General features: G+C 36.4%; 8 protein-coding genes across 8 annotated transcripts; 5 read left to right on the top strand and 3 right to left on the bottom strand.

The window, feature by feature from the left end:
• Nucleotides 1-3,552: 3,552 nt before the first annotated feature.
• Nucleotides 3,553-4,731, top strand: GCK72_015789 (uncharacterized protein; the record flags this gene model as incomplete). The annotated part of the gene is made up of 2 exons (XM_003092342.2): nt 3,553-3,845; nt 4,569-4,731. 2 exons carry the CDS (start codon nt 3,553-3,555, stop codon nt 4,729-4,731), a joined length of 456 nt encoding a protein of 151 aa, XP_003092390.2.
• Nucleotides 4,732-6,115: 1,384 nt separating this feature from the next.
• GCK72_015788 (uncharacterized protein) lies at nt 6,116-7,678 on the top strand (the record flags this gene model as incomplete). The annotated part of the gene is made up of 9 exons (XM_053731132.1): nt 6,116-6,259; nt 6,452-6,568; nt 6,613-6,728; nt 6,923-7,026; nt 7,073-7,147; nt 7,231-7,268; nt 7,318-7,396; nt 7,446-7,537; nt 7,583-7,678. The coding sequence occupies 9 exons, from the start codon at nt 6,116-6,118 to the stop codon at nt 7,676-7,678; spliced, it is 861 nt and encodes a 286-aa protein (XP_053585904.1).
• Nucleotides 7,679-8,005: 327 nt separating this feature from the next.
• On the bottom strand, nt 8,006-10,347 carry GCK72_015786 (uncharacterized protein; the record flags this gene model as incomplete). Its single annotated transcript, XM_053731130.1, has 5 exons — nt 8,006-8,102; nt 8,178-8,420; nt 8,496-8,609; nt 8,680-8,793; nt 10,202-10,347. 5 exons carry the CDS (start codon nt 10,345-10,347, stop codon nt 8,006-8,008), a joined length of 714 nt encoding a protein of 237 aa, XP_053585902.1.
• GCK72_015787 (uncharacterized protein) lies at nt 9,061-9,453 on the top strand (the record flags this gene model as incomplete). The annotated part of the gene is made up of 2 exons (XM_053731131.1): nt 9,061-9,118; nt 9,164-9,453. 2 exons carry the CDS (start codon nt 9,061-9,063, stop codon nt 9,451-9,453), a joined length of 348 nt encoding a protein of 115 aa, XP_053585903.1.
• GCK72_015785 (uncharacterized protein) lies at nt 9,627-11,054 on the top strand (the record flags this gene model as incomplete). Its single annotated transcript, XM_053731129.1, has 9 exons — nt 9,627-9,635; nt 9,828-9,944; nt 9,989-10,104; nt 10,299-10,402; nt 10,449-10,523; nt 10,607-10,644; nt 10,694-10,772; nt 10,822-10,913; nt 10,959-11,054. 9 exons carry the CDS (start codon nt 9,627-9,629, stop codon nt 11,052-11,054), a joined length of 726 nt encoding a protein of 241 aa, XP_053585901.1.
• Nucleotides 11,055-11,402: 348 nt separating this feature from the next.
• GCK72_015784 (uncharacterized protein) lies at nt 11,403-13,090 on the bottom strand (the record flags this gene model as incomplete). The annotated part of the gene is made up of 5 exons (XM_053731128.1): nt 11,403-11,499; nt 11,574-11,783; nt 11,848-11,961; nt 12,019-12,129; nt 13,029-13,090. The coding sequence occupies 5 exons, from the start codon at nt 13,088-13,090 to the stop codon at nt 11,403-11,405; spliced, it is 594 nt and encodes a 197-aa protein (XP_053585900.1).
• A 1,224-nt stretch (nt 13,091-14,314) lies between these two features.
• Nucleotides 14,315-15,785, top strand: GCK72_015783 (uncharacterized protein; the record flags this gene model as incomplete). The annotated part of the gene is made up of 5 exons (XM_003092326.2): nt 14,315-14,436; nt 15,019-15,132; nt 15,213-15,326; nt 15,403-15,612; nt 15,689-15,785. The coding sequence occupies 5 exons, from the start codon at nt 14,315-14,317 to the stop codon at nt 15,783-15,785; spliced, it is 657 nt and encodes a 218-aa protein (XP_003092374.2).
• Nucleotides 15,786-16,524: 739 nt separating this feature from the next.
• GCK72_015782 (uncharacterized protein) lies at nt 16,525-20,821 on the bottom strand (the record flags this gene model as incomplete). The annotated part of the gene is made up of 6 exons (XM_053731127.1): nt 16,525-16,750; nt 17,758-17,970; nt 18,568-18,678; nt 19,356-19,490; nt 20,491-20,714; nt 20,765-20,821. The coding sequence occupies 6 exons, from the start codon at nt 20,819-20,821 to the stop codon at nt 16,525-16,527; spliced, it is 966 nt and encodes a 321-aa protein (XP_053585899.1).
• Between the last annotated feature and the right edge of the window lie 1,886 nt (nt 20,822-22,707).

Genomic DNA, 22,707 nt, shown 5'->3' with positions numbered 1-22,707 from the left:
TTTCCCTGCGGACATCCGGACAAAAATCCGTTGTAACCTTCAAAAATCGCAAAAATCAGTGACCACTCGCTATTGCATCAGCCAAATTGTCATCTTTTCTTCTCTTTTCTCGAAAATGTCGTCATTATTTTTTTCTCTGCGTCTCTCCCTCTGACACTCTCTCGCTTTTGTATATAAATACACAAATAGTCATCATTATTCTAGAAGTTTCTATGTGTAGACATGTTTACCTTTGTTAAGTTGTTGATAATGATAGAGAAAAATCGATTTTTAAAAATTTAATTTTTTTGAATAATCCAAATTTTTTGAAAAAGAGCCCCCAACGGACCCCTCTTTTTGTCAGATCGTCCCAAATTTGTAGTCATCTTGTAGATCAAAACCAGGGCTACATTTTTGTAGTTGAAAATTTTTTGATACGGGCGGTCCCGAGAGAGATAGAGGGGTTAGAGAGACGCTAGAGCCATTTTCAGTCATTTCCAGTTCAAGCCATGATATCTCTGTGATGGGTAATTAGTTTTTTTGATTGTTAATTATCAAATTGTGCAGAATTTTATGCTCTTTATTTTCGTAGTTGAAAAATTATCAATAGCACCGCCCGTTTTTGAGATACACTCATTTTAAGTATTTTTCAAGCTTCCCTGCGTCTCTCTCACTCCTGTATCTCTCTCGGGACCGCCCGTATCGAAAAATAGTCAACTACAAAAATGTAGCCCTGGTTTTGATCTACAAGATGAATATGAATTTGTAACGAATTTCCAACCGATTTTCCCATTTTTTTTGTCATTTTTTCATGAAAAAACCGGATTTTTTCGTATTCAATTGAATTCTTTGTTCCTCTCCATTGTTTGTTCCCTTATTAGATCGGCGGTCACCCGCCTGCCGCGACCGCATAGAACGTACAAAGTGTCCCCCACTACCCAACAAACAACACTTTTATATCGGCCAATCTATTTGAATTGTGATTTTATTGGAACGCGATTGAGAAATCGATTATAATCCCTGTTTTCGGGGTTTTTTTTTCTTCGGAAAACGTGAGAAACAAAGTTTATGAATAACATTTTCTGAAAATTTAGATTCTGAGCTTTATTTTGAGCTAAAAATCACAAAAATCGGTCTGAAATTGACTGAAATCGAAAAGTTTGAAAATTTTTGATTTTTTGAAAAAAAAACGAAAATTTTCAAAATTTTCCATCTTTTTCAATTTTCACTCAATTTTCAAGATTTTTGTATCAAAATGACGCAAATTTCTTGAATTTTTCAAATAAAAACAACAATTTCTGATGGAACCATTTTCATGAGCTTGTACAACAAAATAATGGCGAAATCGTCTTCTAAAGAATGACATTTCGTTCCATCTTCCCAGCAAGCGAGGTTTGGAGGTAAAACCGTGAAAAATCTAGTTTATGGGTAGAATTTTCTGAAAATTTAGATTCTGAGCTTTATTTTGAGCTAAAAATCACAAAAATCGGTCTGAAATTGACTGAAATCGAAAAGTTTGAAAATTTTTGATTTTTTGAAAAAATCAAAAATTTTCCAATTTTCTCAATTTTTGCTCAATTTTTGAGGTTTTTACACCAAAATGACTCGAATTTCTTGAATTTTTTGAACAGATACAAATTTAACACAAATTCAACTATTTTTAGGGTTTTTTACGACATTTTTTTCTGAAAATCTATTTGTATTCACTGTGATTTTTGATACTTAAATTTCTGATAGTCAAAGTTTTAAGTGTGAAAATCAAAGAAAAATTAAAATTTCCCATCAAAATTAGTATGTGAACCACATTTTTTTCACAAAATACCGACTGAAATCAAAGACAACTTTCTATTTGAAGTTGAAAGCTATTTTGTCATAAAAACAACGTTTTTTCGCAGAGTAAAAAACTAGTAACAAGCATGAAAAACGCCTTAAAATCGTTTGAGAACCTTACAATTTTTCGAAATGCCGCAAAATATCTCCAATTCTCAGTAGTTCGTCTGTCTGTCAGAATGTCCGGATGTCTCAATTTTCAATTTTAGCTGTGAAACCCCCCAAAAGCCCACTCATCCTTTTCTGTCCGCAGCACCAGCCTCTTTTTTTTCCCAGCAGACATCCGGAACAAAAATAGATCTCCGACATAGATCTCGCCGAGATCTATATTTTGGTATACTTTTCAGTTCATGAAACTCAATTTGAAGCGAGTTACGCGTTGCCAAGTATGACTTGTATTCACTTGGATCTAATATTTTGATTTCTGATAATCAAAAGTTCTTATCATCATATTCCGTCCATGCATGATTACAAACCAATGTATATTTACATATTTACACGACTTTTGGACTTTGATTCTTGAAGCTTATAACCGTACTTGCAAACGGGGCCGAAACGGGCCGGCTCGTAACTCGCTTCAAACTCACTGTTATGAGCTGAAAAATATGTCAAAATGTAGATCTCAGCGACTTCTATGTCCGTGACCTAATACGGGCCAGATGGCTAATCGTAAATGTGCCGCGGGACGGGAAAAAGTGCAAAAAAAACGCGAAAATGGTCAAAAAAGCCATTCTAGCCCGGCCCGCGGCACGATAATGAGTAGCCATCCTGCCCGTATTATATCAGTGACATAGAACTCGATGAGATCTACATTTTGGTATATTTTTTAGCGCATAATATTGAGTTTGAAGGAAGATACGCGCCGGTCCGTTTTGGCCCGGTTTGCAACATAAGAGTGCTGGTAGCAGTCCTTGCATTTATACATTTATGCATCCATTACGATCAGGGTTGAACGGAATTCTGCCTTCCGCTTTCTACCATTTTAAAAACTGTATTCCGCTCAACTCTGATTACGATAGTACACCTCAGAGCGGTGCGGAAGTAAAGACGGAAGAGAAATCATTTTCAGCAGTATGAAACTCAATATACCGTAAAAACTGTAATATAAGCGCATGCGCCTCTATTTTTCAACCTCCTTCTGAAAGTGCGCCTCTATTACAGGGGCGCTTCTAATAGAGGGCGCGCCTCTATTTTTCAACCTGCTCGTCTGGCTATTTTTTAAACTTTTAAGTCATCAAATTTTCAACAAAACTAACATTTTCTTTGACAAAATTTCACGAAAACCCCAAAATTTGCATTATTTTGAACGAAAAGGGGGTTTTATTCTGTTTTTTTCACGAACTTTGAAAAAGAATGGTTGAAAATCAGTAGGAATATTTCAAACGTATTAAAGGGGCGCCTCTATTAGAGGGGGCGCCACTATTATTCAAACCGCATTTTAGGGTGCGCCTCTATAAGAGGGGCGCCTCTAATAAAGGGGTGCTTCTACAGTTTTTATTACAGTTTTTACGGTACATTGAAGGTATAACCGATATTGCGTTACCATTGTCCGGATGTGTTTCACTCATAGAACTGTGATTCACAGGAATTTGTAGAAACTTCTCTGATTTCATTTATAAATGCATTCTTTTTGTCTAATGATGTTGGTTTTTCTTACTTTAGGGCCGATTTCGAGAAACTTATTCGTTATTTTCCGCGTGCCCTCTACTTTTATATCATTTTAATTGGGTTTTTCAGCTCACGATGACCGATTTGTTTGCCGGAAAGCCTCTTATCAACCAAAAAGGAGAAGAACTCGACGGAAGAGATGCTCTCCGCGGGAAGAAGATCATCGGACTATATTTTTCTGCAATGTGGTGTGGATCGTGTCGTCAATTCACTCCGAAACTCAAAAGATTCTATGAGCAATTGAAGGCCGCCGGAAAGGATATTGAGATTGTTCTGGTGTCTAGAGATAGGGAAGCCGAGGATTTGTTGGAATACTTGGAACATGGAGGCAATTGGGTCGCCATTCCATTTGGCGATGAGAGAATTCAGTAAGTTTTACTAGATATTAGTCGATAAATAGGGTTATGTTCCATTCGGACAAGTTTGAAATGCGGTTTTTTGCGAATTTAAGTGATTTTTCAATCTTTGAATCTTTTTTCTGTATCAAAACGTGCTCCAGGGTAAATTTCAATGTTGAATTTGGATTCCCCGCCCTCTTTTACCCCTATCCAGACAATTTCCACTCAATTTTCGAATTTTGTGCATTTTGTCGTCGGGGTGTTCGGTGTCTGCACACAATCGGCGCTACAGTAACCCGAAAAACACAAAATGAGAGATAGAGACGCAGAAAAATGGGGATATGAGTAGTTTTTGATGAGGAATTCGAATTTGAGCTTTGTTTCTAAAAATTCCAATGTTAAAATAAATAAAAAATGCATTTTTGGGTACTTTTTAGTGGTTTTTGACGGGTTCTCGCAAACTTTTAAGATATTGATGAGTTGTTTTGTAATTTCTTCAAACAATTAGCAGGAAAACTCGAAAAAATACAAAAAAACCACAAACCACTTGTCCGAGAGGAGTACAATCTCGCTGTGTCTGAATGCTCTAGACTCCGCCCCTTTTTAGCCGTTTTTCAGCCAAAAATTGAATTTTTATGCATTCTGAGGCAAAAAAAACTGTTTTTTTCAATAAAAAACCTTATTTTCTGCGTAAAATTTGCGGATTTTTAACAGAATTTATCCCAAAAAGTCCCAAAAATGTAAAATTTCCAGAGAATACCTCAAGAAGTACGAGGTCCCCACCATTCCGGCATTCAAACTCATCAACTCTGCCGGTGAACTCCTTCATGACGCCCGTGCCGACGTCACTGAACGTGGAAAAGACGACGCCGTCGCTGTTTACGACGAGTGGGTCGAGAAGTACCCGGCTAACTAGATTATGAACAAAAATTTGGATTTTTTCGAAAATTTTCAACGATTTTTAATGTAAATTATGATTATGAAGCAATAAAGTACGAAATGTGACACAAAAATCAGGTTTTTAGAGCGATTTTCGAATTCTGTGCATTTTGTCGTCGTGGTGTTCGCTGTTTGCACACAATCGGCACTACAGTAACCCAAAAAACACAAAATGAGAGATAGAGACGCAGAAAAATGGGGACAAGGGTAGTTTTTGATGAGGAATTCGAATTTTATAATGATTTTGCTGATTTTCAATGTAAAAATCGAAAAAAAAAGGATTATAAATGAAAATTTTTGTCCTCCATTAGGAGCTAAAGAATTTAAAGACAAAAGTTATAAAGAATCACATGCAACAATATTTAACTATACTATGATCCTGTCAAGTAATAAAATGGAAAATTTTATTTGATCTACACAAACAATTTTACAGCACTGCCCAAACATTTCCTTCCTCTCTTTCTTATCATTTTTAATAGGAATTGGACTCAGAAATGATAAGAAAAAGGAGACGACTATTGATTTGTACATTCCATTTTGATTTTCAACATAATTGGTATTTATTTAATAAGGTGAGATTATAATTTTCATAAAAAGTTATGAAAAATGACCAAAAAACAATAACTGGAGCCGATTTTTTCAAATTTACTAGTGAATTTATAAATTTTTTCGATTTTTTACCATAAAATTCAGATTCCCCGCCCCTTTTTACCCCTATGCACCCATTTTTCACGCAATTTTCGAATTCTGTGCATTTTGTCGTCGGGGTGTTCGGTGTCTGCACACAATCGGCGGTACAGTAACCCAAAAAACACAAAATGAGAGATAGAGACGCAGAAAAATGGGGATATGGGTAGTTTTTGATGGGGAATTCGAATTTGATATTGGTTTTTTATAATTTTTAGAAAAAAATTTCAGAAATTTCAGATGAAACCAAAAGTTTTTCGGACCAATAAGCTCTACATCATCATCTTTCTTGTTTTTGGTAAGTTTTAGTCTCAAAGTACGCCAGAATCCTTCAAATTTTCAGTGATCTTCATATTATTCATGAAAACCAGAAGAAAACCAATGGTCGAAACCGTTAATCCTGACAGAATTGAAGAAAAACGTGCAGCAATGTGTGTCTCGCATCGAAAATATGACTTTTCTCGTTCCGGAGGACGCAGAAATCACAGAAATCGATAAAAAGTACGAAAAAAACAGTTCAACTTCATCTCGGAGGCTTCAGGGATGGCGGATTAGGTGAGTATCAAGAAATGCGTCAACGCACCGGAAACGCGCCAACTCACCGAAAACGCGCCAACGCTCAAAAACTGCGTTAGCAATCAATTTTTGTTCCAGGCAACAAATATTTCGAGCTAATGACTCTAATTGGCATCGGTGACACTCTTCAACGACGAGTTCTTGTAAATGCAACTGATCTCAACAATATTCGCATATTGGCTAACGAAATTTATCCTATTTTTCCAAAAATTATTGATGAATTCGAGTTCAGAATGATTCCGGTAAGTTAGGGGTGTCGGATCGAGAAACGCGCCAGCAAGACGGTTGCTGACGCGTTTTCGGTGCATTGGCGCTTTTTCTGATTTAGTCAATTTTAAGTTGTTTTGACAGTTTCTATGTTCATTAGAACCTTCCGATTCAAAAAATGAGTCCAAAAATAATTTGCTGGCGCATTTTTCGATACAATATTTCAGACCGCTGCAGCAACCCGTCAGGATTTGAGTGTTGGCAAATGTTGCACGTTTGATGACCCAAAACAGTTTATAAGTCGACCAGAGAAACATTTGATCTTCGATGGACGTTATTTCCAGGTACACCGAAAGTGCGTCAGCAATTTTTCTGAATTTTTTTTTAGAGTTTCAAGTATTTCAATCATATTCGGCTGAAAATCCGGGAATTATTGAAGCCAAAAGATCAAATCTTTCAAAAAGCGGAATGTTTGCTTCCAGAACGACACAGGAATGATTTTATGTGAGTATCAAAAAATGCGCCAGCAATGACCAGTGCTGACGCATTTCTCGTGCAACCAAGGTTTACTGTTCACTGTTTACACAAGATTAATACCTACTTTTGAATTAGGGAATCATAAGAGGGGTTGACGCACTTCCCGTGCCTTGGCGCATTTCTCGTGCCTTGGCGCATTTCTCGTTTTTTTGTTTTTACAGAATCTGTCCTCACATTCGGCGTGGCGATTTTCAAACCGATGATTTCCATCAACCAACGGATCCTAAATTCACACGGGCGGCCACAGACTTTCTTGTGGATTACTGTAGGGTGGAATATCGGAGTGTCGTACTGAAATTTGAAAGTTTCAGATCGAAAATCTCATCCACGGGTTACTGTAGCAGTGTTCGGGAATGACGTCAAATTTGTTTATGAAGTTTTTAAAGGTATATCGAGAAATGCGCCAGCAAATTTTTTGTTGACGCATTTTCGGATCTCACTGATATTTCAAATTTTATGACATTTTCAGATCTTTTGGACACTATTAATCTGCCCAGAAAGTATTCGGTAATAATTTTTGGCATTTTTGCACCAAACGCGTCAGCAATGATTTCAGGTCGTCCTCACACCAACTTTGGCGCCAGAAATCGACTTGGCTTTCACTCGAAAATTTTGTGACGTCACACTGATCACAGGTACAGTAACCTGGGGGACACCTACAGTAATCCATTTTCAGTTTTTCAGCACCGTCGTCAACATTCGGCTGGTGGTTATCATATTTGTCGAAAGAGGGATCAGTCACTTATTATAGAAATATTCAGGAGACGCAGGACAAGGTACAGTAATCCAAGAAGGTACAGTAACCCATTTTTTAGTTTCAGGTGGCAAATGAGATGAAGGAAGAGGATTTCTATCCGCCAGAGTGGATCAAATTGAGATATGACAATGTTACGGGCAGAATTGACACATTTTTCTGATTTTTTGGTTATTTTTTGATCTCTAAATAAATTTTTATTATAAAATTCGGGTTCCCCGACCCTTTTTACCCCTACCCAGACGGTTTTCACTAAATTTTCAAATTCTGTGCATTTTGTCGTCACGGTGTTCGGTGTTTGCACACAATCGGCACTACAGTAACCCGAAAAACACAAAATGAGAGATAGAGACGCAGAAAAATGGGGATATGGGTAGTTTTCAATGGGGAATTCGAATTTGATATTGGTTTTGCTGTAATTTGACAAATTTTCGGCCAAATTTTCAGATTTTCAGCCATATTGATGAATTTATTAATGAGAGACCAGTAATCAGCAGAATTTGCAAGTCTTTGCACAATATTCTTTTCTCTTCTCCGGTGGATAAAATGTATTCGTACAGAATCCATTCTTCGCCCATGCTCCACAACTGAAAATTTTAAATTTTGAAAATTTTTCTCAGAAATTCAAATTTCCCGCCAAAAAGAAAAATTCAAAAACTCACTTTGGTGATGCATCCTTACACGGAGCCTTAGGTGTAGTCGGAATCATTTTTGTAGTCTTTGTAGTCTGCGGGGGTACTGTAGTTGTAGTCTTTGTAGTCTTGACTAGGGGTACTGTAGTTGTGGCGGTGGTGGATACTGTAGTCTTGATTGGGATTACTGTAGTTCTGACTCCTCGGGTTACTGTAGTTATGGATACTGTAGTTTTGGTGGTATTACAAGTGTTACAGCTTAGTGGACATAATCTGAAAATGTTTTTTTGAGAAAATTTTCAAAAAAAAAATTTTTTTTTGAAAATCCGGACATCCGGACAAACTCACTCTTTTAGATAATCTGTGCTACATTGATTACTGTAGTTTGGACAATTTACTGAGTGATCTACACAACTTGGCTGAGTCGTCGAACCGCATGTTCCACACGTTTGGGGGCAAGACCTAAAAAATTTTGGAAATTTTGAAAAATTTTGGATTCTAGCTACAGTATACCCTGGGTTACTGTACTTACTTCGTGTAATCTGCTACCGTACCACACTCTGACGTGAATTTATCACAATCTTTGTTGAAATCGTAACATTTAGTAGGGTCTGGATGACACAGACCACAGGTATAGGGACAACGACTGAAAATTATAGATTTTAAGTAAAAAATTCGGATTCCCCGCCAATTTTTACCCCTATCTAGACGGTTTTTAGACAATATTCGAATTCTGTGCATTTTGTCGTCGTGGTGTTCGGTGTTTGCACACAATCGGCGCTACAGTAACCCAAAAAACACAAAATGAGAGATAGAGACGCAGGAAAATGAGGATATGGGTAGTTTTTGATGGGGAATTCGAATTTGATATTGGTTTTTTATAATTTTTAGAAAAAAATTTCAGAAATTTGAGATGAAACCAAAAGTTTTTCGGACCAATAAGCTCTACATCATCATCTTTCTTGTTTTTGGTAAGTTTTAGTCTCAAAGTACGCCAGAATCCTTCAAATTTTCAGTGATCTTCATATTATTCATGAAAACCAGAAGAAAACCAATGGTCGAACCGTTAATCCTGACAGAATTGAAGAAAAACGTGCAGCAATGTGTGTCTCGCATCGAAAATATGACTTTTCTCGTTCCGGAGGACGCAGAAATCACAGAAATCGATAAAAAGTACGAAAAAACAGTTCAACTTCATCTCGGAGGCTTCAGGGATGGCGGATTAGGTGAGTATCAAGAAATGCGTCAACGCACCGGAAACGCGCCAACTCACCGAAAACGCGCCAACGCTCAAAAACTGCGTTAGCAATCAATTTTTGTTCCAGGCAACAAATATTTCGAGCTAATGACTCTAATTGGCATCGGTGACACTCTTCAACGACGAGTTCTTGTAAATGCAACTGATCTCAACAATATTCGCATATTGGCTAACGAAATTTATCCTATTTTCCAAAAATTATTGATGAATTCGAGTTCAGAATGATTCCGGTAAGTTAGGGGTGTCGGATCGAGAAACGCGCCAGCAAGACGGTTGCTGACGCGTTTTCGGTGCATTGGCGCTTTTTCTGATTTAGTCAATTTTAAGTTGTTTTGACAGTTTCTATGTTCATTAGAACCTTCCGATTCAAAAAATGAGTCCAAAAATAATTTGCTGGCGCATTTTTCGATACAATATTTCAGACCGCTGCAGCAACCCGTCAGGATTTGAGTGTTGGCAAATGTTGCACGTTTGATGACCCAAAACAGTTTATAAGTCGACCAGAGAAACATTTGATCTTCGATGGACGTTATTTCCAGGTACACCGAAAGTGCGTCAGCAATTTTTCTGAATTTTTTTTTAGAGTTTCAAGTATTTCAATCATATTCGGCTGAAAATCCGGGAATTATTGAAGCCAAAAGATCAAATCTTTCAAAAAGCGGAATGTTTGCTTCCAGAACGACACAGGAATGATTTTATGTGAGTATCAAAAAATGCGCCAGCAATGACCAGTGCTGACGCATTTCTCGTGCAACCAAGGTTTACTGTTCACTGTTTACACAAGATTAATACCTACTTTTGAATTAGGGAATCATAAGAGGGGTTGACGCACTTCCCGTGCCTTGGCGCATTTCTCGTGCCTTGGCGCATTTCTCGTTTTTTTGTTTTTACAGAATCTGTCCTCACATTCGGCGTGGCGATTTTCAAACCGATGATTTCCATCAACCAACGGATCCTAAATTCACACGGGCGGCCACAGACTTTCTTGTGGATTACTGTAGGGTGGAATATCGGAGTGTCGTACTGAAATTTGAAAGTTTCAGATCGAAAATCTCATCCACGGGTTACTGTAGCAGTGTTCGGGAATGACGTCAAATTTGTTTATGAAGTTTTTAAAGGTATATCGAGAAATGCGCCAGCAAATTTTTTGTTGACGCATTTTCGGATCTCACTGATATTTCAAATTTTATGACATTTTCAGATCTTTTGGACACTATTAATCTGCCCAGAAAGTATTCGGTAATAATTTTTGGCATTTTTGCACCAAACGCGTCAGCAATGATTTCAGGTCGTCCTCACACCAACTTTGGCGCCAGAAATCGACTTGGCTTTCACTCGAAAATTTTGTGACGTCACACTGATCACAGGTACAGTAACCTGGGGGACACCTACAGTAATCCATTTTCAGTTTTTCAGCACCGTCGTCAACATTCGGCTGGTGGTTATCATATTTGTCGAAAGAGGGATCAGTCACTTATTATAGAAATATTCAGGAGACGCAGGACAAGGTACAGTAATCCAAGAAGGTACAGTAACCCATTTTTTAGTTTCAGGTGGCAAATGAGATGAAGGAAGAGGATTTCTATCCGCCAGAGTGGATCAAATTGAGATATGACAATGTTACGGGCAGAATTGACACATTTTTCTGATTTTTTGGTTATTTTTTGATCTCTAAATAAATTTTTATTATGAAATTCGGATTCCCCGCCCCTTTTTTCCCCTATCTAGACGGTTTTTACGCAATTTTCGAATTCTGTGCATTTTGTCGTCGGGGTGTTCGGTGTCTGCACACAATCGGCGCTACAGTAACCCAAAAAACACAAAATGAGAGATAGAGACGCAGAAAAATGGGGATAGGGGTAGTTTTTGATGGGGAATCCGAATTCAATATTTATTTCGCTGTATTTTGACATTTTGATTGATTTTCAGACAAATTTTCAGCCAAATTTTCAGATTTTCAGCCATATTGATGCATTTATTGATGAGAAACAAGAAAATCAGCAGAATTTGCAAGTCTTTGCACAATATTCTTTTCTCTTCTCCGGTGGATAGAATGTATTTGTACAGAATCCATTCTTCGCCCATGCTCCACAACTGAAAATTTAAAAATTTGAAAATTTTTCTCAGAAATTCAAATTTCCCGCCAAATCGAATTCTCGAAAACTCACTTTGGTGATGCATCCTTACACGGAGTCTTAGGTGTAGTAGGAATCATTTTTGTAGTCTTTGTAGTCTGCGGGGGTACTGTAGTTGTAGTCTTTGTAGTCTGCACTGTAGTTGTGGATACTGTAGTCTTGATTGGGATTACTGTAGTTTTGACTCCTCGGGTTACTGTAGTTGTGGTGGTATTACAAGTGTTACAGCTTAGTGGACATAATCTGAAAAAAAATTTTCAAAAAAATTTTTTTTTTTTTGGAAATCCGGACATCCGGACAAACTCACTCTTTAATATAATCTGTGCTACATTGATTACTGTAGTTCGGACAGTTTACTGAGTGATCTACACAACTTGGCTGAGTCGTCGAACCGCATGTTCCACACGTTTGGGGACACGTTCTGGCAAAAAAAACCGATAATTTTTTTTTCGAAATTACAGTAATCCATCACACTCACTTTTTGAAATTGTCGAATTCACATTGAATATTGAATTTGGTGCAGTCCAAATTGGTATCACTACATTTTGTGGGGTCTTGGGTGCATATTCCGCAAGTATAGGGGCATTCACTGAAAAAAGTGACTGAAAATCGAGAAAAAAACAAAAAAAAACCATTATCAAATTCGAATTCCCCATCAAAAACTACCCTTATCCCCATTTTTCTGCGTCTCTATCTCTCATTTTGTGTTTTTTCGGGTTACTGTAGCGCCGATTGTGTGCAAACACCGAACACCACGACGACAGAATGCACAGAATTTGAAAAATGAGTGAAAAGTGTCAAGATAGGGGTAAAAATAGGCAGAAAAACCGAATTTAACATGAAAATCAAACCTAGAACACGTTTTGATACAGAAAATGAGTTTTAATGATATGAAACCTGCCGAACATCGGTGAAATTTTTCGAAATTTCAAAAACCATCATCAAATTCGAATTCCCCATCAAAAACTACCCATATCCTCATTTTTCTGCGTTTCTATCTCTCATTTTGTGTTTTTTGGGTTACTGTAGCGTCGATTGTGTGCAAACACCGAACACCACGACGACAAAATGCACAGAATTTGAAAATTGAGTGGAAATTGTCTGGATAGGGGTAAAAGAGGGCGGGGAATCCGAATTTAACATGAAAATCAAACCTAGAACACGTTTTGATACAGAAAATGAGTTTTAATGATATGAAACCTGCCGAACATCGGTGAAATTTTTCGAAATTTCAAAAACCATCATCAAATTCGAATTTTCCATCAAAAACTACCCATATACTTATTTTTCTGCGTCTCTATCTCTCATTTTGTGTTTTTTGGGTTACTGTAGCGCCGATTGTGTGCAAACACCGAACACCCCGACGACAAAATGCACAGATTTCGAAAATTTTGTGAAAACTGTTTGGATAGGGGTAAAAGGGAGCGGGGAATCCGAATTTCGTAGTGAAAATTACTAAAAACTTTCAGATTTTCAGAAAAAACTCACTTCTGTATCATTGTCTCACTGCAAGCGTTCTTCATATCCGGACACGTGATAATCAAGTCCATACATGACTCGGAATACACAAAAACCGCAAAAATGTGATAAAAATCAGGAATCGAATCATTTTTTGATGATTTCTCTGGTGGTTTCCCGCAAAGTTTTATAAGCGAAATGTTATCAGTGGGAGTTGTGGGAGGAAATCAAGAAATCATAAAGTGATAAGAGAAATGATTAGAATTGAAAAAGAATGATGTGATTAACACCTACACACAACAATAAAAATGGGTTGCTCCCGGAAAAAGTGAAAAAACTGAAAAATATTATCAAAAAACCTAAAATTTCAGCGAAAAAACCTCTAAACCAACCACTTCCAGCAGTTTTCACTACAAAATTCGGATTCCCCACCCCTTTTTACCCCTATCCAGACAGTTTTCACTCAATTTTCGAATTCTGTGCATTTTGTCGTCGCGGCGTTCGGTGTTTGCACACAATCGGCGCTACAGTAACCCAAAAAACACAAAATGAGAGATAGAGACGCAGAAAAAAGGGGATATGGGTAGTTTTTGATGGGGAATTCGAATTTCTCAGAATTTCTAGACAAAAAACGCAGAAATTCCAGAAAATTTGATTTTTTAAAGAAAATCGTCAATTTTTTATCAGCATGAAGCGTTTTCTGATAAGAACTCCAAATGTAGTGACTTATGATATCATAATACTTTTATCGCCTCTTTTTGTGGAAGTAAAATTGTCAAATTGAAATATTTTCAAGTTTTTGTCACTTTTTGGCTGAAAATTTGTCTGAAAATAGCTGAAAAATGATAGAATACATAAAGACTAAGCTCAAATCCGAATTCCTCATCAAAAACTACCCCTATCCCCATTTTTCTGCGTCTCTATCTCTCAATTTGTGTTTTTTGGGTTACTGTAGCGCCGATTGTGTGCAGACACCAAACACCCCGACGACAAAATGCACAGAATTCAAAAATTTTGTGAAAACTGTCTGGATAGGGGTAAAAGGGGGCGGGGAATCCGAATTTCATAATAAAAAGAAGTGAAAACTCAAATTTTTACCAGAAATAAAGTTTTTTTCTGAAAAATTTGTTTTAAACTACTTTTTTTTTCATATTTTTTGTATTCGTGTAAAAGTCAAAGTGGGTGGGGTCCAAATCACCCACATCATTTTTCCATATCACTTTTTAGGGTTCTTTGGACGTACTGATAACACTAAGCGTATAAAAGTTTGCGGTGAAACATTCAAATTATCAAATTTTTCGATTTTCCATCCAAAAATGACGCGATTAGTTCTAATTTTCGCGTTCCTCGTGGTCACTGTAACTTCAGAAGAATGTGTCGACGATATGATTTCTTGTATGTCAAGCAGCGGCTTGTGTACGGATATGTATTTTCAAAGGTGAGTAAAAAATTGAAAATTCTAAAAATTTTAAGCCAAATATCAAAAAACTAAGCTCATTTTCGGATTCCCCATCAAAAACTACCCGTATCCCCCATTTTTCTGCGTCTCTATCTCTCATTTTGTGTTTTTCGGGTTACTGTAGCGCCGATTGTGTGCAAACACCGAACACCGCGACGACAAAATGCACAGATTTTTAAAATTATGTGAAAACCGTCTAGATAGGGATAAAAAGTTGCGGGGAATCCGAATTTCACATGAAAATTGAGAATGGAACACGGTTTTATAGAGAAAATGAGTTTTAAAGACCTAAAACCTGCCGAACAGCGGTCAAATTCTTACAATTTTTGAAAACCAATATCATATTCGAATTCCCCATCAAAAACTACTCTTATCCCCATTTTTCTGCGTCTCTATCTCTCATTTTGTGATTTTTGGGTTACTGTAGCGCCGATTGTGTGCAAACACCGAACACTCCGACGACAAAATGCACAGAATTCGAAAATTTCCTAAAAACCGTCTAAATAGGGATAAAAAGGGGCAGGGAATTCGAATTTCCCACTTAAAATCGTTAATTTTCAGTCGTTGTCCCTATACCTGTGGTCTGTGCCATCCAGACCCAACTCAATGCTACGATTACAACAAAGACTGTGATAAATTCACGTCGGAGTGTGGTACGGTATCAGATTACACCAAGTGAGTACAGAAACTACAGTAACCCAGGGTATACTGTAGCTAAAATCCAAAATTTTTCAAAATTTCCAAATTTTTTGCAGGTCGTGTCCCCAAACGTGTGGAACATGCGGTTCGACGACTCAGCCAAGTTGTGTCGATCACTCAGTAAATTGTCCGAACTACAGTAATCAATGTATCTCAGATTATCTAAAAGAGTGAGTTTGTACGGATGTCCGAATGTCCAAAAAAAAAAAAATTTTTTTTGAAATTTTTTTGAAAATTTTTTTTCAGATTATGTCCACTAAGCTGTAACACTTGTAATACTACCACAACTACAGTAACCCGAGGAGTCAGAACTACAGTAATCCCAATCAAGACTACAGTATCCACAAGTACAGTGCAGACTACAAAGACTACAACTACAGTATCCCCGCAGACTACAAAGACTACAAAAATTATTCCGACTACACCTAAGGCTCCGTGTAAGGATGCATCACCAAAGTGAGTTTTCGAGAATTCGTTTTGGCGGGAAATTTGAATTTCTGAGAAAATTTTTTTCAAAATTTGAAATTTTCAGTTGTGGAGCATGGGCGAAAAATGGATTCTGTACAAATACATTCTATCCACCGGAGAAGAGAAAAGAATATTGTGCAAAGACTTGCAAATTCTGCTGATTTTCTTGTTTCTCATCAATAAATGCATCAATATGGCTGAAAATCTGAAAATTTGGCTGAAAATTTGTCTGAAAATCAATCAAAATGTCAAAATACAGCAAAATAAATATCAAATTCGAATTCCCCATCAAAAACTACCCGCATCCCTATATTTCTGCGTTTCCCTTCATAAATGCATAAATTTGTCATTTTTTGGCTGAAAATTTGTCTGAAAATCACTCAGAATCTCAATTTTTTGAAAAAAACTATGCTAAAATTCAGATTTCCCATCAAAAACTACCCATATCCCCATTTTTCTGCGTCTCTATCTCTCATTTTGTGTTTTTCGGGTTACTGTAGCGCCGATTGTGTGCAAACACCGAACACCCCCGACGACAAAATGCACAGAATTTGAAAATTGAGTGAAAACTGTCTGGATAGGGGTAAATAGTGGCGGGGAAGCTGAATTTCATAGTGTAGATCGTTAAAAATGGAGTTTTCAGGGGGAAATTTGGAAAAATTACTTTTTTCCGAAAATTTTTTCTGAAAAATCTGAAATGATAATATTCATTGGAAAACCTATTAAAAAGAAGGATCTAACAACAAAAACAGAGTTAAATAGGGAAAATCGCTGATTTTTAGCATTTTTAATTTAAAAAAACAGAAAAAATGTCTAAAATTCTCAAAAAAACACAATTTTTTAAGCATTTTTCTCTCAAAAACGCTCAAATTTTCCCATTTTTTCAGTCAAATTTTCCATTTATTCTGGATAATCTCTCGTATTATATCCCGATGGAATCAGATTGTGCACTTTCGCGTGTCCGTGTAGACCCGACAGTTCTCCTTTCGTCAAAGTGAACTTTTGTGAAGGGGGCGGAGCTTGGGGCGGGGCGTCCAGTTGGCGGACGGGCGGTAGGGCGCGTACTTTTCGACCGAAATAACCGTCTTTTTTGTGGAAAAGACCGGACGACATCTTGTAACCGAATCTGGAAATTATTGGGATTTTCAGACAGTTTTTTGGGAGAAAATTGGAAAAAAATCGGTTGAAAACTGAGTTTTTGACTGAAAATAAGTAAAATGCTGAAAATTTTAGAAAAATTTCAGAATTTCAGACGTTTTTTGACTGAAAATTGTCAAAAATTGGTCGAAAATCGAGTGAAAATAGCATTTTTGTGACTGGAAAACTAATCTGTGTTTTCGAGTGATTTTCGGCTGAAAATCAATAGAAAATTGAGTTTGTTGAGTAAAAATTGACTAAAAATTTGGTTTTTCGACTGAAAACTAAAGAAAATTGGTCGAAAATTGAGTGATAATGGTTTTTTTGTCTGGAAATCAGCTGAAAAATGCGATTTTCGACTGATAATTCTGTTTTTGATGACTGCTTGTTGTATAAAAATTACAATTTTCAAACGTTTTTTCACTGAAAACTGTCAAAAATCGCTCGAATTTTTATCTGGAAAATCCTATTTTGACCATTTTCACAGTCGAAAAACAAAATTTTCTTTGAAAAACTCAAATTTTTAATTAATTATCAGTAGAAAATCGCTCAAATATCAGATTCCGTAGAAGTTTTTCAGTACAAAAAAAATATGGAAAAATGATGTTTTCTCGGATTTTCAACTATAACTTTCAATTTTGTGCTGAAATTTTGTCTGAAAATGGCTGAAAATGATAGAATACATATAAAACTAAGCTCAAATTCGAATTCCCCATCAAAAACTACCCGTATTCCCATTTCTCTGCGTCGCTATCTCTCATTTTGTGTTTTTTGGGTTACTGTAGCGCCGATTGTGTGTAGACACCGAACACCCCGACGACAAAATGCACAGAATTTGAAAATTGAGTGAAAACCGTCTGGATAGAGGTAAAAAGGGGCGGGGAATCTGAATTTCATATCAAAAATTGGGTCTATGGCAAAAATTTCAGCTTTTGGCTCATTTTTAACCGATTTTTCTCCAATTTTCTCCAATTTTCAGTCATTTTCAGCGCATACCTTCGATGCATTTGTGCGGATCCGAAAATCTTCGAATCGATATCCGAATGAGATAATCGTCCGACAGTTGCCATGCACTCTCGATGAAGTGAGAACTCGTGTTTATGGGGCAATTTGATTACAGTATACTCTCCCTGATGACGGACGATTGTCGCAGAAGTACCGGCTGCCTTTACGAATGTCTCCGAATCCATTGTCGGATACCGTTCGATGCTGGAAATTTATAAAATATGGAATTTTTCGACTGAAAATGTGCAATTTTCTGTCAGAATCAATTGAAAAACGTGTTTTCTCGCGAAAAATTAGGTCTAAAACATCTGAAAATCATGAAAAACGCTAAATTTCGATTGGTGGCCGAACTTTTCAGCGGTGGCCTAGAAAACTCAAAAACTCGGCCATCGTCAAATTTTTGTTTTTTGATGGTTTTCAGGGTAGTTTTTGATGAAATTTTCAAATTTTGTGCCGAAACCGCCTAAACTGGTCAGATATAGGAAATTTTGAGCATAATAAGCGAAAAACTGTCTGAAACCTCGAAAAAAATTAAAATTTTTGACTGAAATACCTTTTTTCTTAAAATTTTTTGTGAAAATCAAGTAAAAACGTGTTTTATCGCAAAAAATTAGGTCTGAAACATCTAAAAATCATGAAAAACGCTCACTTTCGATTGGTGGCCGAACTTTTCCAGCGGTGGCCTAGAAAACTCAAAAACTCGGCCATCACCAAAATTTTGTTTTTTTTATGGTTTTCAGGCTAGTTTTTGCTGAATTTCTCGAATTTTGTATTAAAAATCTGAAAATTTGCATCAATTACCTATTAATAACAGTTCCAGCAGCCAATGATCCAATCGGATACGCATTTCCCTCGACTCCGATGACTGGATTTTCAGACAAATGTCCACTTGTTGATATGATGTCACCGGCTCTGAAAAATTATGAGATTTTGGGGCTGAAAATCGAGAATTTTGAGCAAAAAATACGAATTCCAGACGAAAATTCGTTGAAATCTCAGGAAAATTCACTTTTTCTGCGATTTTTAAGCAAAAATTCCCTACTTTTCAGTCAAAAACGATAAATTTCACCCTGAATTTCAAAAAAATCATGAATTTTGAGCTGAAATCACGAGTTTTCAGTCAAAAGCTATAAATTTCAGCCTAAATTTCCAAAAAATCGTCAATTTTTAGCTTAAAATCGTTAATTTTTGACTGAAATTGTCAAATTCAGAACTGAGAATCGGCATTTTTTAGCTGAAAATCGACTATTTTCGGCTGAAAAATGTGATTTTTCAGCGAAAATTCTCTATTTTCAGTCAAAAACGATAAATTTCATCCTGAATTTCAGAAAAATCGTCACTTTTGAGCAAACCACCGAATTTTTCAGACAAAAATGTCATTTTCGGCAGAAAATCATCAATTTTTGGACTGAAATTGTCCAATTTAGAGCTGAAAATAGTCAATTTTTAGCAAAAACCATCAATTTTCGGCTTAAAAACGTCAATTTCTGGCTAAAAATCAGTTTTTTCACGATTTTTAAATAAAAATTCCGCATTTTTCAGTCAAAAATGTCATTTTCAGCCCAATTTCAGCCGAAAAACTCGATTACTTCATGTTTTCCGTCGCCAAAATCCATCGTTTCCCTTGAATTCCAGCACAAAGAGCAATATGACACGTTCGATTCGGATCACGACGAACTTCGAGTACTCGCTCGTCGTAGGTGACACCTTGGGTCGATGGACCTCTGAAAACTACAAAAATTCAGGGATTTTTTGTGACCAAATCCAATTTTTTCGACAAAAATCGATAATTTTCAACATTTTTCTCGATTTTCTCGATTTTGAGTCGAAAAATGTCAATTTTGAAATAGAATACGAGATTTTCAGCATTAAAATCGTGGATTCTTCCGGTTAAAACTCACTGAAAATCGATTTTTTCCGACAAAAAAATCAATAAAAATCGATAATTTTCAACATTTTTCTCATTTTCCCGATTCCGAGTCGAAAAATATGAATTTTCAGATGAAATTCACGATTTTCAGCATGAAAAATCGGTGAAAACACCATTTTTCCGGCTGAAAATCGCTAAAAATCTACTTTTTCTGACAAAAATTGATAAAAAATGCTGATTTTCTGTAATTTTTTCTGATTTTCCCAATTCCGAGTCGAAAAATATGAATTTTCAGGTGAAATTCACGATTTTCAGCATCAAAATCGTGATATTGCCAATAAAAATCAACTTTTATCAACCAAAATCGACTTTTTTTGACAAAAACCAATTTTCTTCAATTTTTTTTTGAATTTCCGATTCCAAGTCGACAAAGATAAATTTTCAGGTGGAAAACATGATTTTCAGCATATAAACTCAGTCATTTTCTGGCTGAAAATCACTAAAAAATCATTTTTTTGAAAAAAATCCATTTTTTCCAAATTTTTCCACATTTTCAGCACCTTCTATGGAAATCAATCAAGAAATAATCGAATTTTCAGATAAAAACTTAATTTTCAGCCAAAAAATAGCAAGTTTCGATGCCAAAATTAATGTTTTCGGCAAAAATCGATTTTTTTTCTGATTTTCCCGATTCCAAGTCGAAAATTATGAATTTTCTGGTGGAAAACATAACTTTTAGCATATAAACTCAGTCAAAACTTCATTTTTCTGGCTGAAAATCACTAAAAAATCATTTTTTCGACAAAAATCGAAAAAATTCCATTTTTTTCCAGATTTTTCCACATTTTCAGCACCTTCTATGGAAATCAATCAAGAAATAATCGAATTTGACACCGCCACCAATATGTTGATTGACTTTTCGCCCGGTTTCCGGGTCCCGTCCTCCCAATCGATTGATTCGAAGCGGTTTATGAGTGTATCGGCCGCCCGTTTTCTCCTCCAAATCGGTCATATCCCAGAGATGACGTGGCAACGGCTTAGTACCTCTTGCCGGCAAATTTCGAGTTGCTACGATGATCTGAACACGAAAAAATAATTTTTTTCAAAAAAAAATTTTTTTTTGAGTACCCTCGATGAACAAACGAGCCGCAAGGCTCCAAACTCTACTGCCAGTGAGCTTATCATGCTGAAAAATTGATTTTTAGCAGAAAAAACCAAAAAAATGAAGAAAAACGGTCGAAAAATGATAAAAATCGAAGGAAAATAAATAAAAATGACGGAAAATAAGAAATGATGCAAGCGCGCTCCACCGCACACATTGGCGTTTTTGCGCGGGTGTTTGAATTCGGATTTTTTGAGAATACGGGTTTTTGCCGATTTTCGAAGATTTTTTCAGGTTTTCCAAAGGTTTTTAACGGGAAAAAGTGTAACAAATGAATTTAAGACGAACAGGTGACTTTTTTCGTGTGGAAACATGAAAAAATATCCGAAAAAATAGTTTTTATTCCGAAATTCGGGTGGATTTGTCATTTATTTTTACTTCTGGCTTTAATTTGGTAAAAAAAGAGATTTTTAGGTGAAAAGTCTTTATAAATTATTTAATTTTTAACAAAAAAAAAAACAACTTTTTACAAACGTTTGTCTTTGAAAAACCAGTTTTTTCTATTTTCCGCTATTTTCGTGGCGAGACCCAACGTTTTTTTTTCTTCAAAAACACAATATATAAATTCAGCTCACCGAGAGCTTTCAGAAAAGTACCCACATGCCTATATTCTGCACATTTTGGGTCTCGACACGATTTACGGCGGGGGTACTGTAGTTTTCGTGGTGGGACCCAAAATGAACGGAACCTAGGCTTGTGGGTACTTTTCTGAAAGCTGTTGGCATGCTGAATTTAATAATGATAACATTTACAAGATTGGATGAAAATGGGCGGAGTTACTTGCACAAAGGTTTTTCGAAATGTTTTGAAAATCTGAAAGTTTATCAGATTTTGAAATTATTTGATTTTGAAACCATGCAAGACACAAATAATTGTTGCGGCAAAACATTCATTTTCTTCATAGAATTCAAATGGTTAGCAGTAATCCAATATTATAAAAAATTCCATTCGATCCTCTAATCCATTGCTTCAAAAATTGATGTGGATGGAGCATGTTCACTGGTCGTGTACAATTCTCTCATGCAGTGAAGAACACGGATATAGATGTGATTTGTTTTGTCATCGCCTTCTTTACCGTTTCGTCACACATCGTTTCGTTCAGGATTTGCCGGTATTAAATTCTGAAAATTGATGATGTGATGAGAGTGATCAATTATTACTGGAAATTTATACTAATTTTTGAAAATTTTGCTAAAATGTCACAGTTATACTTTTCTGAATCCCCAAATCACGCTGATTCCAAAAATATAGATATCACTTGAATCCGATTAAAACTGACTGAGATACGGTAGGTTTTGTGAAAATGTAGATTTTCGAAAAGTTTCGAAAATCAATATCTTTTTGAGTTTTAGCCGGATTTCAATGATTTTAAGCGTAAAACGAAAAGAAAATATACCTTTAACAATGACTGCCTTATTGCAGGACATTCCAATTATGTGTCAATTGACGTTACTTTAATCGTCTAGTTGTCCAGTCCACACAGTTCCATATATATATATCAAAATGTCGGTTGTGGAATTCATTGGAATTGAAAAACGAGGCGAATCAATGATGCACCGCGTCAGTGACAGTCAATAATAAGAGGGGGAAGGGGGTATTAGAATTCTAGGAAAATCAGAGGAGAGGGACGACCAGCCATTCAGTAGGCAGTCGAGAAGGCAGAATGAGAATAGATGGTCGATGGATTCTAAGGGTACAGTAAGACAGATGGTGTACGCAGTCAGATGGTGCGCAAGCATTCTGAGAGCGCGCACCATCTTCTCATTTCCCGCCATTTCCCAGGAGGTAACGTACCATCCAGTTACTAGAAAACCTATAAAATTCTACGTTTTCCCATCAAAAAATCATCAGGAAATACCGAAACTCGCCGAGTTACTGATTTTCGAAACTTTTCGAAAACTTTCGAAAA

The sequence above is a fragment of the Caenorhabditis remanei genome, chromosome IV (assembly GCF_010183535.1).
Source record: "Caenorhabditis remanei strain PX506 chromosome IV, whole genome shotgun sequence".
NCBI classification, from domain to species: Eukaryota; Metazoa; Nematoda; class Chromadorea; order Rhabditida; family Rhabditidae; genus Caenorhabditis; species Caenorhabditis remanei.
This window is presented reverse-complemented; position numbering and strand designations above follow the sequence as displayed.